This window comes from Oncorhynchus clarkii, chromosome 28, assembly GCF_045791955.1.
Source record: "Oncorhynchus clarkii lewisi isolate Uvic-CL-2024 chromosome 28, UVic_Ocla_1.0, whole genome shotgun sequence".
Taxonomy (NCBI): Eukaryota; Metazoa; Chordata; class Actinopteri; order Salmoniformes; family Salmonidae; genus Oncorhynchus; species Oncorhynchus clarkii.
In genome coordinates, this window is record NC_092174.1 from 26894996 (window position 1) to 26911734 (window position 16739).

Sequence of the window (16739 nt, forward strand, 5' to 3'; positions counted from 1 at the left end):
ACTTTTAAAGAGCAACCAGGCATCCTCTACTGATGGGATGAGGTCAATATCCTTCCAGGATACCCGGGCCAATCGATTAGAAAGGCCTGCTTGTTTAAGTGTTTTAGGGAGTGTTTGACAGTGATGAGGGGTGGTCGTTTGACCGAGTAGCCATTACGGACGCAGGCAATGAGGCAAAAATCGCTGAGATCCTGGTTGAAGACAGCAGAGGTGTATTTAGAGGGCAAGTTGGTCAGGATGATATCTAAGAGAGTGCCCATGGTTACGGATTTAGGGTTGTACCTGGTACCTTGATAATTTGTGTGAGATTGAGGACATCTAGTTTAGATTGTAGGACGGCCGGGGTGTTAAGCATGTCCCAGTTTATGTCACCTAACAGTACAAACTCTGAAGGTAGAAATAGAATGAATAGAACGGGTGTTCCAATTGATGTCAATGACGGCATAATGGCTGGAATGGCAGCCATTGCAGGTGAACCCATAAGAGCAAAGAAGAGAGTAAAAGCAGGAAGTTAAAGAAGGAAGTGTAGCCATCAATATGTGCTGTGATTTGTTGATTCAACTCAACTGACATTACAAAAAATGCATTCCATTGCATTAGCCACATCAGTTAACATCTTTTGAATGAACATTGTACATTACCATGTTAATTACTGCATCACAATACCAGGAAGCCATTGCGAGTGTACCAATGAGTTTACCAGTCAAATTTCTATGGCTAGACACCTGTCAGGGTTTCCAGAGCTATGATTGATTAAATAAAAGCTTTACTCAATTATGTCTGGGGACTTTTAATTTCTGCTTGAATGAATTAGTCTGATTTGTTGACTCAGTGCCACTGCCTGCCAGGCAGCAGTAAGGCCTGCCAGGGAGAGTAATCTGCTCCGTACTGAACAGATCGATGAATGGCTGCTGTACTGTTGAGCTAGAAGCAGACTGACTTACTGACTGACTGATTGGAGAATTATTTAACTAACACCACTGCTGACTGCTCTGTTTGGTATTGGATATATTCTATTATACTGCACCTGGGGTGAGAGCGCTTTTATTTGACTGAAATTATTAAGGTAATGATTAAGAGTTTAGGCATTTTTGCCCAGTTTTTGTTCATGTGATATCCAGATGTTTTGGAGAAATTTAATCTGTATTTCTTTTGGAGTGTTGGTCAATAGACGGTCTGAAACAAGCAAATAAGAAAAGGCTAATGTTAAATAAGGCAGTGTCAGAGGACGGCCCTAAAAATCTCCAACTCTAGGCCACCTTTACTCCACACACAGAGACACGTACAAAGCTCTCCCTCGCCCTCCATTTGGCAAATCTGACCATCACTCTATCCTCCTGATTCCTGCTTACAAGCAAAAACTAAAGCAGGAAGTACCAGTGACTCGCTCAATAGGGAAGTGGTCAGGTGTAGCAGATGCTAAGCTACAGGACTGTTTTGCTATCACATACTGGAATATGTTGAGGACTACACCACATCAGTCACTGGCTTCATCAATAAGTGCATCAATGACGTTGTCCCCACAGTGACCGTACGTACATACACCAACCAGAAGCCATGGATTACAGGCAACATCCGCACTGAGCTAAAGGCTAGAGCTGTCACTTTCAAGGAGAAGGACTCTAACCCAGATGCTTATAAGAAATCCCGCTATGCCCTCCGACGAACCATCAGGCAAAGCGTCAATACAGGACTAAGATTGAATCCTACTACACTGGCTCCAAAGCTTGTCGGATGTGGCAGGACTGGCAAACTATTACAGACTACAAAGAGAAGCACAGCCACGGGCTTCCCAGTGACACAAGCCTACCAGATGAGCTAAATGACTTCTACTTCTGTAACCATGAAGTGCTTTGAAAGGCTGGTCATGGCTTACATCAACACCATTATCACAGAAACCCTAGACCCACCGCAATTTGCATACCGCCCCAACAGATCCACAGGTGACGCAATCTCTATGGCACGCCACACTGCCCTTTCCCACCTGGACAAAAGGAACAACTACATGAGAATGCTATTCATTGACTACAGCTCAGCGTTCACACCATAGTGCCTTTAAAGCTCATCATTAAGCTAAGGACCCTGGGACTACACACCTCCCTCTACAACTGGATCCTGGACTTCCTGACAGGCCGCCCCCAGGTGCTAAGGGTAGGTAACAACACATCTTCCACATTGATCCTCAACACGGGGGCCCCTCAGGGGTGCGTGCTCAGTCCCCTACTGTACTCCCCTGTTCACCCCTAATGTACTCCCTGTTCACACACCCTCCCTGTTCACTGCAAGGCCAAACACGACTCCAGCACTATCATTAAGTTTGCAGACGACACAACAGTGGTAGGCCTGATCATCGACAATGATGAGACATCCTATAAGATGGAGATCAGAGACCTGGCCGTGTGGTGCCAGAATAACAACCTCTCCCTCAACGTGATCAAGACAAAGGAGATGATTGTGGACTACAGAAAAAGGAGGGCCGAGCACGCCTCCATTCTCATCGACAGGGCTATAGTGGAGCAGGTTGAGAGCTTCCAGTTCCTTGGTGTCCACATCACAAACGAACTACCATGATCCAAACACACCAAAACAGTTGTGAAGAGGGCACTACCATGCCTATTCCCCCTCAGGAGACTGAACAGATTTGTTATGGGTCCTCAGTCCTCAGATCCTCAAAAATGTCTACAGCTGAACAATCAAGAGCATCCTGAATGGTTGCATCACCACCTGGTATAGCAACTACTCGGCCTCCGACCGCAAGGCACTACAGAGGGTAGTGTGTACGGCCCAGTACATCACTGGGGCCAAGCTTCCTGCCATCCAGGACCTCTATACCCGGCAGTGTCAGGACGGCCCTAAAAATCTCCAAAGACCCCAACCACCCTTGTCATAGACTGTTCTCTCTGCTACTGCACGGCAAGCGGTACCGGAGCGCCAAGTCTAGGCCTAAAAGGATTCTTATCAGTTTCTACCCCAAGCCATAAAACTCCTTAAGAAGAGCTAATCAAATGGCTACCCAGACTATTTGTTATTTTTCCATTTTCTTCTTTCTTCTGCATTGTTGGTTAAGGGCTTGTAAGTAAGAATTTCATGGTTGTATTCAGCGTATGTGAAATATGTTTAGTGCATTCTAGCCCTAGTCCTTGAATGTATTTATCCAATATGTGTCATTTGTCATGTATGCCCTCTCACACCCCCACAGAGCCTCATGGTTACTTAGAGATGATTGGTCACCTTCCCCAGTCCACAGATGAGGGCCTACCAGACTCCTCCTCCAGCAGCCATAGGTCCTTCGGCTCCTCTCGCTCTGCCTTCACAAGTGGGACGCTCCAACGGACAGACAGGTATAGCCAATCACAAACAAGCCTTTCACATAATTATTGGAAGCCTAGCTCATGTTTATTCAAAGATAATTTCTTGCAATATACTGTAGTAGATGGTTATGGACCCAATCACAGATTTGTATATATACTAAAGAAAAATATAAATGCAACATGTAAAGCATTGGTCCCATCTTTCATGAGCTGAAATAAAGATCCAAGAAATTTCCCACATGCACAAAAAGCATATTTCTCTAAAATTTTGGACACAAATTTGTTTACATCCCTGTTAGTCAGCATTTCCCTTTTGCCAAGATAATCGATCCATCTGACAGGTGTGGCATATTAAGAAGCTGATTAAACAGCATGATCATTACACAGGTGCTTCTTGTGCCGGGGACAATAAAAGGCCACTCTAAAATGTGCAGTTCTGTCACATAACACAATGCCACGTCTCAAGTTTTGAGGGAGTGTGCAATTGGCATGCTGTTCGCAGGAACATCCACCAGAGCTGTTGCCAGATAATTTGATGTTCATTTCTCTACCATAAGCCACCTCCAACGTCATTTTAGAGAATTTGGCAGTACATCCAACCGGCCTCACAACTGCAGACCATGTGTAACCATGCCAGCCCAGGACCTACACATTTGGCTTCTTCTCCTGCGGGATATTCTGAGACCAGCCACCAGGGCAGCTGATGAAACTGAGGAGTACTTCTGTCTGTGATAAAGCCCTTTTGTAGGGAAAAACTCATTCTGATTGGCTGGGCCTGGCTACCAAATGGGTGGGCCTATGGCCTCCCCTGCCCAGTCATGTGAAATGACTAAATTAGGGCCTAATTTATTTATTTAAATTGATTGATTTCCTTATATGAACTGTAACTCAGTAAAATCATTGAAATTGTGGCATGTTGTGTTTATATTTTTGTTCAGTATAATTATGGTTATAGGCTACATGTTCTGAAAATACGTTATGGTCATACAGTTTGATTATAGTTGTGTTTTTGATTATCTTCTAATTTTGGTGTTCTTCCTCGTTTCTCCAGCCCCTCCATGGGTCAGCCCTGGCCAGAGGACAGAGCCCTCCTGAGTCGCCACGCATCCCTCAGCACCTGCCCCACCCCCAGGCACCCCCCTCCCCACTCCATGTCCCTGGACTACGGACACCACTCCCCTCCCATGCACCCCCACCCAGCCCCCAACGCCCACAGCTCCCCCCGGGGAAGCCAACGGAGCCACATGGCCCGCTATGCCCTCACCCACAGCCCCGCACACAGCTTTGATGAGCAGGACGACTCAGGCCTGGGGAGCTACGGCACCGCCGACTGCCCAGTCTCTGCCTCTCCTCTTCTGGGGAACGTATGCATGGAGAAGGGCATGTTGATGTCTGGTTCCATGGACCAGCAGGGCACCATCCGGACCCAGCAGCACCAGCAGCTCCAGGCCCAGGGGGCCTTGCCTCCGCTGCTGCCCGAGAAGAGGAGGGCGTCAGACGGGGAGCACTCCCTGGGCACGGCCTCCCCAGCCCCCAGCGGGTTCTCCAGCCCACACAGCGGGAGCTCCCTCAGTATCCCCTTCCCCAATGTCCTGCCTGACCTCTCAGCCTCTGCACAGATGCCGGGCACTACCTCGCCTCTGCCAGGTAACCCTCTAGCTAGCACAGTCAATAGCCAATCACTTATATTAGCCAATGGCTTGGGTTGGTGCAATACTTTAAAGAAGGTAATCAGTACTGTATCCTTTAGGTACTGCCCTGTGAGTGTTCTCTGTCAATTTGGATTTGCCACATATGGATGTCTTTTAAACTTAGTGTTTGAATTCCTGAGGTCTTTGTGCATTGGCTAACCTCTGGTCTGTTTGTGATACTGTATTTCCAGATGTCCTGGCCATCAAGCAGGTGACTGTAAAATTTGTGCAAGACACATCAAAATTCTGGTACAAGCCTGATATCTCCAGGGACCAAGGTAAAAACATGAGGAAATACTTGTCTTGTCTACCAACTGTATTTTGTCTGCTGAATTTCCATGAAGCTCTTCAGCATGTTGAAAGTGATTTTGTCCAGTTTTAGCAGAGGCTCCAATTTGCAAACTCCTCCATGACACCATTGTTAAAATATCTTCCTCCTCTCCTCCTTTACTCCTTTACTCTATACTCCTCTTCTCCTCCTCTCCTCCTCTCAGCTATCTCAGTCCTGAAGGACAAAGAGCCTGGGTGTTTCATTGTACGCGACAGCCACTCCTTCAGAGGTGCCTATGGGCTGGCCATGAAGGTGGCCACACCCCCTCCCTCAGTCCTGCAGCAGACCAAGAGAGGTAGGCATTGGCTGAAATATATAAATGGGCGGAACTTTGGTTCGACTCAAAGCGGTGCCTGTTTGATGTAGGAAATGGGAGTAGGATGATGATTGACAAAGCACATATATGCTGACCTAAGTCCGTTTTGTGTTCACCCATGGTCATCATTAGAATTGTTGGAGAATAAGCTGATCCTAGATCTGTGCCTACAGGCAGGTTCCACCCTAGTTCCAGAACCTTTCAGTAGAACAGGGGTATCATGGAATGAGCCAACTGAGAGGCAGCATCCTGGGAATCTAACAATAACAATCACCATAAAAGCCCTCTACTATTACACCCCTATGACCTTACTTCCATGGAAGGAACATGATAGTCACATCTCTGCCCCTCTCTCTACAACTCCTAGCTCTGGGTCTCTCTTCTGGGCAGTATCATGATAGAGCCAAGCAGCCCTTCTCTTTGCCAACTAGTCTTAGATGTGGCAGCTAGTGTTTCAAGACAAACAATATACATATTGTCTTTATAAACTTGCACAGATTTCAGGACTTTCTCCAGAGATACTTGTTGCCTTACTTTACTTGACATATGGCCGCTGAAAAAAGACAGCATAAACCAGCTTAGGCTGGTGACCAGCCTTCATTGTGTTTTCAATGGTTACCAGATTTTGTTGTGTTTTGGCGGGTGACCAGTCTTCACTGTGTTTTTGCTGGTAACCAGACTTTGCTGTGTCTGCTGGTGACTAGCATTTTCTGTTTTTTTGCTGGTGACCAGCCTTTGCTGTGTTTTGGACACATAAGCTGGTCACCAGCATACCAGCATATGCTGGTCACCCGCAAAACCAGCATCAAATCACATTATTCTGGCTTGCAAAGTGATGTCTAATTCCTATTGGAATCCAGCCTGACTGGGGATATCCAAAAATGTGAACTTTTATTCACACAATCTGCAATCAAAATAACTGCCAGGGTTACCATTTCAGTAACAGGTGCATTAAGTCCAACTAACAGATTGGATTAGTTTTTAAATTGTACTCTATTTATCTTCGTGTAGTATGAAAGTTTAGATAAATACAATTGTGTAAATGTCTAGTAGTTATGTCTAGATTTGTTTTAAAGCCCTGGATAGGCCACATACGCTATAAACAGGGTCCCTGTAAGACCACAATTGCTTTGCAGCATATTCAGGATTTCTTTAAAAAGTGAGTCAGTATACCATTTGAATAAACTAGATATCCTAAATAGTGTTGTGTTTACATTTTCTCAAAGTCAGCCAGACAAGAGTAGGCTTACCTATAGGTGAGTATGGGTGACAGTGACTGATCAATTGTTTAATTCAAGAAAGGTTTTATCCGAGCAAGGGTTCAACATCATTCCTGAAGTCAAATATATCTACAGGTCTACACAATATGTGCAGGGTAATGTTCATGAATGTGTTGTAGCATTAACCAACCCTAACACCGAACATTACCATAACCACATGTTTTCAATAAAAGACACACAAAACGTGTTCTTAAGTTATTCACTATTTTGTTTATATCGCTTATGAGACTGGACATGGAATGGAAAGAGGTCAACAGAAGAATCCCCGAGCTTGGCCAATTAGAAAAACAAGATACCCAACTTTGACTCAAAACGCAATTAGGCTTCTTCCTGTAGCTTAGAACATGACACTTTTCCATTGACTTCTGCAAGAATCTTCATTGCGCACACGCAAATTACAGGAAGTAATGTAATCGCTCGTTGAGTCTCTTGGTAGATTACCGTCTCTGATTCAAGTTTCTCCAGTGATAAAGTTGTACATTTTCTGTGACAAAAAGAAATGAGAGGATTTCATATTAGACATGTCAGACACATAGTGTTCTATAATATACTTCAATCTGAACGTTTTGTTCACATAATGAGCCTTATGTCCCCGCTTCATCCTTTTCTTAAATGTTTTTCTTTTCTTTTTTGTCTTTTTTTAATTGAATATCCAAAACAAACAATTTGCTTGCAACAACTACACCACACCAGTCATCCAACAGACTCCCATTCAGTGCGATACACAGAAGCATCTAGGGTCAATGCCCTGCTCAAGGGCACGACGACAGATCTCCCACAAGGACAAAAAAAAAAAAAAACGGGGACGCAAACCCTCCAGGATCCTCCTACAGTTCCCCATAGCTGTCCCTCAACCATACAAGACCCCTCCCACAGTCACCCCCCTAAGAAAAAAACAAGAAAAAATATATTTTTTTTTATTCCATTCCCCACCCCCAAGAACCGCCCTCCCCCAATGCACCAACAACCAAGAAAATTAACTCATAAGATATGTCCGTGTTCTTGTATGTGTGTATTTGAATAAAAGTGTGTTTATATGCATGTTTACAAACTTCCTAATCCTAATCCTTTTCTTTAGGCTAATATACACAGGCTACAATAGTGTTTTATGAAATGTTACTAACATTATAGAAATAACTACACATTCTAGCTATACCAATAACACCAGTAATCAGTGCAAATATCCAATGTTGCTACTTGCAAGTAATTTCCAGCAGCAGTAAGGCCATCCCTTTCTTGCTCGTGTGCGTCTTCTACTAAAACAAGTCCACATGCTGAACAGCAACTAGCCATGTTGGAGTCCATTTCAGTGGGGGATGGGCAATGTACAGTGCATTCGGAAAGTACTCAGACCCCTTCACCTTTTCCACATTTTGTTACGTTACAAAGTTATTCTAAAATTAATTAAATTACCTTTTCCCTCATCAATCTACACACAATACCCCATATTGATAAAACGAAAACAGGTTTTTTGACATTTTTGCAAATGTATTTAAAATAAAAAAACATAAATACCTTATTCAGACCCTTTGCTATGAGCCTCGAAATTGAGCTCAGGTGCATCCTGATTCCATTGCTCATCCTTGCGATGTTTCTACAACTTGTCTATATAAAGGCACACACCTGTCTATATAAGGTCCAACAGTTGACAATGCATGTCAGCAAAAACCAAGCCGTGAGGTCAAAGGAATTGTCTGTAGAGTGCCGAGACAGGATTGTGTCGAGGCACAGATCTGCGGAAGGATACCAAACAATTTCTGCAGCATTGAAGGTCCAAAAGAACACAGTGGCTTCCATCATTCATACATGAGAAGTTTGGTTGCAACAAGACTCTTCCAAGAGCTGGTCACCCGGCCAAACTGAACAATCGTGGGAGAAGGGCCTTGGTCAGGGAGGTGACTAAGAACCCGATGGTCACTCTGACAGAGCTCCAGAGTTTGTCTATGGAGATGGGAGAACCTTCCAGAAGGACAACCATCTCTGCAGCACTCCATCAATCAGGTCTTTATGGTAGAGTGGCCAGATGGAAGCCACTCCTCAGTAAAAGGCACATGACAGCCCACTTGGAGTTTGCCAAAAGAGCACCTAAAGACTTTTGGACCATGAGAAACAAGATTCTCTGGTCTGGTGAAACCAAGATTGAACTCCTCGGCCTGAATGCCAAGCATCATGTCTGGAGGAAACCTGGCACCGTCCCTATCTGTGAAGCATGGGGGTAGCAGCATCATGCTGTGGGGATGTTTTTCCGAGACAGGGACTGGGAGGCTAGTCAGGATCCAATTGTTTACCAGATCGACACAAAAGTTCAGTGCACCGGTAGATCACGTGTGCCTTGCATGCAAGCCGCGCACAAACAATTTGTTGTCTGGGGGGGCAACCTCCTTGGACAATGTTTTTTTTTTGTAGTTGATCCTTTAGTTTTTTTGCCATGGGGGAGAAAGACGAATTTGCAGTTTTATAGCTAATCTCAGGCTATTTACACATTTTACCATGAGGCTGAGAAAATATTGCAGTTTTAAAGCAAATTTCCTGTAGTAATAAAAAAACAAACATTTAATATGTTTCCTGTAGAACAGGATAAATTATGAGACAAGATAAAGTTGCCTGGTTTCAGGATCAGTTATCTTATTAATAGACTGTAATAAACATATTTTTTCCAAAAGAAAAAAGGGTAAATTATCTGGTTCATAACAATGCTTGGTAGAAAAATGTACATTCACATACTTTCATATCCTTTGTTCAGTCTCTTGAACAGTACATATACAGAGCCTTCAGAAAGTATTCACACCCCTTTATTTTTTCCACATTTTGTTGCATTACAGCCTGAATTTAAAATGGATTACCTTGAGATTGTTTTTGGTCACTGGGCTACACACAATACCCCATAATGTCAAAGTAGAATAATGTATATATGTATATATATATTTTTTTTTTTACAAAATAATTAAAAATGGAAAGCTAAAATATCTTGAGTCAATAAGTATTTAACCCCTGTGTTATGTAAAACCTAAATCAGTTCAGGATAAAGACTTGCTTAACAAGTCACATATTATTAAGTTGCATGGACTCTGTGTGCAATGATAGTCATTTAAAACTCATGTTAAACACTATCTCATCTCTGTACCCCACACATGCAATTATCTGTAAGGTCCCTCAGTTGAGCAGTGAATTTCAAACACAAATTTAACCACAAAGACCAGGGAGGTTTTCCAATGCCTCGCAAAGAAGGGCACTTATTGGTAACAGACATTGAATATCCCTTTGAGCATGGTGACGTTATTAATTACACTTTGCATGGTGTATCAATACACTACACCCAGTCACTACAAAGATACAGGCATCCTTCCTAACTCAGTTGCCGGAGAGGAAGGAAACTGCTCAGGGATTTCACCATGAGGCCAATGGTGACTTTTAAAAAGTTACAGAGTTTAATGGCTGTGATAGGAGAAAACTGAGGATGGAGCAACAGTATTGTAGTTACTCCACAGTTACTACACCAGTGGTGTAAAGTACTTAGGTAAAAATAAAAATAAATTGTGCAATCTGGTTTGCTTCATTTAAGGAATTTGAAATGGTTTATACTTTTACTTTTGATACTTGAGTATATTTAAAACCAAATACTGTTAGACTCTTACTCAAGTAATATTTTACTGGGTGACTTTCACATTTTATATTAAGGTACCTTTACTTTCACTTAAGTATGACAATTGAGTACTTTTTCCACCAGTGGTGAAAACAAGGAAGTCTGTACAGAATAAAAAATATTACAAAACGTGCATCCTGTTTGCAACAAGGCACTAAAGTAATACTTTTTTTTGTGCTGAATACAACATTTTATGTTTGCGAAAAATCCAGTACATCACATTACTGAGTACCACTCTCCATATTTTAAAGCATAGTGGTAGCTGCATCATGTTATGGGTATGCTTGTAATCGTTAAGGACTGGGGAGTTTTTCCAAGATAAAAAATAAACAGAACGGTGCTAAGCACAGGCAAAACCGTTGAGGAAAAGCTGCTTTCCAACAGACACCGGGAGATTAATTCACCTTTCAGCAGGGCCAAATCTACACTCGAGCTGCTCAGCAATAAGACACCAATAAGACAGTAAAGGCTCCTGAGTGGCCGAGTTACAGAGTTACAGACTTGAAAATGGTTGTCTAGCAATGATCAGCAGCCAATTTGACAGAGCTTGGAGAATTTTGAAAATAATGTGCACATGTTGCACAATTCTGGTGTGGAATGCTCTTAGAGACTTCATCCACTTTGAATTCAGGCTGTAACATAACAAAATGTGGAGTAATTCGAGGGCTATGAATACTTTCTGAAGGCACTAATTAATTGCAATTCAACTAATTAGTATCTGTACCAAAATAAAGGCAATTCACTCACAAGTAGTGCAAAAGGTATGTATATAGGTCCTGAATTGCAGGAAACTTGGCCCCAGTTGCCATACCATGATACTTCTTTGGTGATGTGGACACCAAGGAACTTGAAACTCTCTACCCACTCCACTTCAGCCCCTTCAATGTTAATGGGGGCCTGTCCGGCCCTCCTTTTCCTATAGTCCACGATCAGCATTGAGGGAGAGGTTGTTGTCCTGGCACCACACTGCCAGGTCTCTGACCTCCTCCCTATAGGCTGTCTCATCACTGTCGGTGATCAGGCCACTGTTGTGTAGTCAGCAAACTTAATGATGGTGTTGGAGTCCTGCTTGGTCATGCAGTCGTGGGTGAACAGGGAGTACAGGAGGGTACTAAAGCACACACCCCTGAGGGGCCCCTGTGTTGAGGATCAGCGTGGCAGATGTGTTGTTGCCTACCCTTACCACCTGGGGGCAGCCCGTCAGGAAGTCTAGGATCAAGTTGCAGAGGGAGGTGTTCAGTCCCAGGATCCTTAGATTAGTGATGAGATTTGTGAGTGCTATGGTGTTGAACGCTGAGCTGTAGTCAATGAACAGCATTCTCACATAGGTGTTCCTTTTGTCCGGGTGGTAAAGGGCGGTGTGGAGTGTGATTGAGATTGCGTCATCTGTGGATCTGTTGGGGCGGTATGTGAATATGGTTATATTTCAATTGAAAAGGACTTCTAAAGAAAAGAGAAATCATTATGATAATCTCAAGTCATATTCAGACATATTTCTAGGAATAGGCCTACAGAACACTAAGCTTGATTTTTTTTTACCCCGAACTTCTACCCTAACTAGGGCTGTGACGTTCATGGAATTTTGGATGATTGTTATTGGTCATATTGGTCAGCCAAATGACCACGGTCACCGTTATAATTGTTTGAATAGAAGGAAAAAAAAGTGTTACATTTTTATATATATATCTTTTTTTAAAGCTCCTCTCCTGGAATCCTGCTGCTGCAGGGAGGGGGGCGTTTCCTAGGCAACCAAAGACTTGTTTGCTACAACACCTTGCTTGTTTCAGCAAGGAGCAACAACGTTTAATCACGTTGTAAAGAGTCCATGTTACCGCTGAAACAGACTCAACCGTAGTAATCCTGTAAGGCCTCAGACACACCAATAGCGTTTGCTGGCCGAGAGTACTTAGCACCTGTGAACAGAGTGCCGGCCATAATTTCCAAATTGAGTGTGCATCAATTTTACATGTAGAATCGAGGGAAAGTGTTTGCAGTCAGACATCTACAGCGGGTGGTCCCTAAAACACAGCACACTGAACGACACTGGTGCCCCTATGCCCAGCCCAGAGCACAACCCACTGAGCCCTGAGTCCTTTCTCCTTTTGTTCTGGTGTCGCTCTCCCCCTAAGCTTGCAGCAGGCTAGCACCTATAGTAACATTATGACGCAGTCCCTCTCCACACCTTCAGCTTTACTTTGTGACTCCTTAAGAGATTGAATCCCGTGCCGGTTCCAGATGAAGGATTTTCTCAGGTCCCTTTGTACTGGAGGACTTTCCTCAGATCCTCATGCCCCTCGGACACACTGTTGTTAAATCATAATAACACTTATCTCAGCAGTGATTGGATAAGAGTTATGTAACTCTTAGAATTCAGGAATAGGAGTTAACAGGGGTAATAGAACTTAGACAACGGTAACACAAACCCTAACCCTGATTACAGCCAACAGGTATAATGCATTGATACGGGTTATACGCATGTTATGAGCATTTATTAAATTACTATGTATCATAACGTTCTCTCTCTCTCTCTCTCTCTCTCTCTCTCTCTCTCTCTCTGATAGGAGGAGATCTGTCCAATGAGCTGGTCCGTCACTTCCTGATTGAGTGTACACAGAAAGGAGTTCGGTTGAAGGGCTGTCCCAATGAGCCCTACTTTGGTGAGTGTCTCTTCTCTAGCACACTTTACATACACGATTGAGGACAGTGGTAAAACAGTGGGGACCTCTGCTGGTTACTCTGTGTAACCAGCGAAATAATTTGAAATGTTTCAGAGTTCCCTCTACTGGATAATCAACACAACTGCCCTTCAGACCTTGTGTTGAAAGCTCATCACAACTCTAAATCGCTATGATGTTTATAGTATGTTTCTATTGTTTTTGTTTTCCAGGAAGTTTAACAGCGTTGGTGTGCCAGCACTCAATCACTCCACTGGCCCTACCCTGCAAACTCATCATACCTGACAGAGGTGGGAAGCTACTTCTTAGTATCATTATCAGAACAGATTTTACATTCACACAGTAGAGAGTGTTGTATTTGACAAAACATATTGTGTCCTGTGGAAAAGCTAGTTAAATGAACACTACTCTCTCTTTTCTCTGTGCAACTAAATGTGACAGGGCTATAAATTGCAGTGCAGTTTAGAATGATATATATATATATATATATATATATATATATATATATACAGTACCAGTCAAAGGTTTGGACACACCTACTCATTCAAGAGTTTTTCTATATTGTTTACTATTTTCTACATTGTAGAATAATAGTGAAGACATCAAAACTATGAAATAACACAAATGGAATTATGTAGTAACCAAAAAAGTGTTAAACAAATCAAAATAATTTTATATTTGAGATTCTTCAAGTTTGCCTTGAAGACAGCTTTGCACACTCTTGGCATTCTCTCAACCAGCTTCATCTGGAATGCTTTTCCAAAACTCTTGAAGGAGTTAAGAACAAATTCTTATTAGATCGAATCCTTGTTCAGGAGCAGAACGTCAGTTTTTTTTTTTACCTTGTCAGGTCAGGGATTCAATCTAGCAACCTTTCGGTTACTGGCCCAAAGCTCTAACCACTAGGCTACCTGCCGCCCCATTCCAGATGACTACCTCATGAAGCTGTGTGAGAGAATGCCAAGAGTGTGCAAACCTGTCATCAAGGCAAAGAGTGGCTACTTTGAAGAATCTCAAAAATAAAATATATTTTGATTTGTTTAACACTTTTTTGGTTACTACATGATTCCATATGTGTTATTTCATAGTTTTGATGTCTTCACTATTCTACAATGTAGAACACAGTAAAAATACAGAAAAACCCTTGAATGAGTAGGTGTGTCCAAACTTTTGACTGGTACCGTAAATGATGTGATTTATTAGCCTGTGCATGCAACTCTTGTCAACTTAGATGAATTGCCTCTACATGGTAGCTATAAACCCACGTCATCAGTGGCAGGGCCAGTAGAGAGATTAATTCAGTGATATATCAATGCCTCCTTTATCCCTCCTTCATCACTTTCTTCATTACATTGTATAGTATATATTTGTTTCCCCCCAATGTCCATAGATCCTCTTGAAGACATGGTGGAGAATACTACTACACAATCTATTACCAACTCTGCTGCTGAGCTGCTCAAACAAGGAGCAGGTAGGGCTTAAATCCTTTACTAACCACAAATCATCGTTATGCACATGTTTATACAGGTGCGTGACTATTAGATGAATCAATGGGGATTATATTAAAGGCTCATAATGAAGTATTGGGCAACAACAACAACCTCAGTTCCTTAGTGATTGTGTAGATAGTGTGTGTTTCATCAGTGAGTAACGTGTGTGTTTCTCTGCAGCATGTAACGTGTGGTTCCTGGGCTCGGTGGAGATGGAGTCTCTGACGGGGTACCAGGCTGTGCAGAAGGCCACCAGTGTGACGCTGGGCTCAGACCCTCTGGGTTCAGACCCTCTGCCCACCTCCACCGTGGTCCACTTCAAAGTCTCCTCACAGGGCATCACCCTCACCGACAACCAGAGGAAGTGAGTTATGGAGAATACACAGACAGAAAGACAGACATAAACACACATATAATATGTATGGTCACATTAGGAATGCGTTTAAAGCTAATATAAAATGATACATACATACAGTATATACAGTATATATATATATACAGTAATAATATGCATTTCTCTTTTTCCCTCCTCCCCCTCTTCTTTCCAGGTTGTTCTTCAGAAGGCATTATGCAGTGAACACTGTCATCTTCTGTGCATTGGACCCTCAAGATCGGAAGTGAGTAAAGATGCCAGAATAAACATAATTTGAAATAAGAGTACGGTGGGGCTAATATCATCACCTTATACTGTTTGTATGATAACTTGCTGACAGTATGTTCTTCTTGTGTTCTTTCCCCCAACCATTCTTAGGTGGAAAAAAGATGGCTGCACTTCAGCAAAGATCTTTGGCTTTGTGGCGAGGAAGACGGGCAGTGGGCAGGACAATGTGTGCCACCTGTTTGCCGAGCACGACCCCGAGCAGCCCGCCAGCGCCATTGTCAACTTTGTCTCCAAGGTGATGATTGGCTCCCAGAAGACCAAGTAGACCTGCCACGCTGCTAGCTGATTGGCTAATGGGGCTGTTTCTAAAACTGGAAACTGTATTGTACAACCCACAACCTGAGGGTCATGACCAAGGACTTAATACGTTGGACTGGAAGGCAGCGGAAAAGAGTTCCACCCACAGAACTAGAATGAGTTCTGTGAATCTCTATTTCTATGTTTCCACCACCTAAGAATGGGATACAACGAACAATGGATAACTGGACATGGGATAGATTTCTCTTGATAACGAGCATGCAAAGACTTGTAAGTTACAACTCCACCTCCTATCCAAGTAAACTCTGAGTCACAGCACAGAGGGACCTGTGGACCATCAGCAGGACAGGAGACTCAATCAAATATTTCTTGAGTCGAATGAAAACTCAAAACTTCCTTTGACTTCATCTTCTAATAGACTCTCGTTATGATGAGCATTAGGGGTGTGTATGCAGGGAAACATAGAATACAACAGGCATATTATAACGTGTATTTCATTTATTGTTATAGAACTAATACAGGTGTTTGCATTTCTCTCTTGAATGGGTTTACAGTTTTATGTATCCCAGCTCTTTACAAGTTAGTTACATATTCCTATTCTTAACATGCTCTGTATGGTGTGATACTATACTAAAGTTAGTTACATATTTCTATTCTCAACATGCTCTGTATGGTGTGATACTATACTAAAGTTAGTTACATATTCCTATTCTCAACATGCTCTGTATGGTGTGATACTATACTCAAGGGGACCCTAGAAGCCTGGCATGTAAGGGTTTGTCATGTCTAATATTTAACCAAAATGAAAGAAACAATATAAATAAAGCATTACTCAAGCTATTAAAAAGGGTAATGAAAAATACTTAATGAATTTTTTTTGTTTTTGTAAATGCAACAAATACTATTTTAAAAGTAATCTATTGACTTCAAACATCCCTACACTCATGTTTTACCATCCCAATAATTTCCCTTGAACTTTGATGTTGCTCTGGAAATGTATGTGAGTTTAACCGCTATCAAAACTAAAATACACACAAATGGAAATGTATGTGAGTTTAACCGCTATCAAAACTAAAATACACA

General features: G+C 42.5%; 1 protein-coding gene across 1 annotated transcript in view; it reads left to right on the forward strand.

The window, feature by feature from the left end:
* The window catches only part of LOC139387090 (tensin-3-like), a 68160-nt gene extending 51679 nt beyond the window's left edge, over positions 1 to 16481 (forward strand). The window contains exons 17-26 of the mRNA XM_071133090.1: positions 3200 to 3341; positions 4363 to 4958; positions 5194 to 5280; positions 5497 to 5628; positions 13134 to 13229; positions 13460 to 13537; positions 14638 to 14718; positions 14918 to 15101; positions 15286 to 15354; positions 15489 to 16481. Coding sequence (XP_070989191.1) covers positions 3200 to 3341; positions 4363 to 4958; positions 5194 to 5280; positions 5497 to 5628; positions 13134 to 13229; positions 13460 to 13537; positions 14638 to 14718; positions 14918 to 15101; positions 15286 to 15354; positions 15489 to 15663 — 1640 coding nt within the window. The 3' untranslated portion in view covers positions 15664 to 16481. The remainder of the gene's footprint in view (positions 1 to 3199; positions 3342 to 4362; positions 4959 to 5193; positions 5281 to 5496; positions 5629 to 13133; positions 13230 to 13459; positions 13538 to 14637; positions 14719 to 14917; positions 15102 to 15285; positions 15355 to 15488) is intronic.
* Positions 16482 to 16739: the final 258 nt, after the last annotated feature.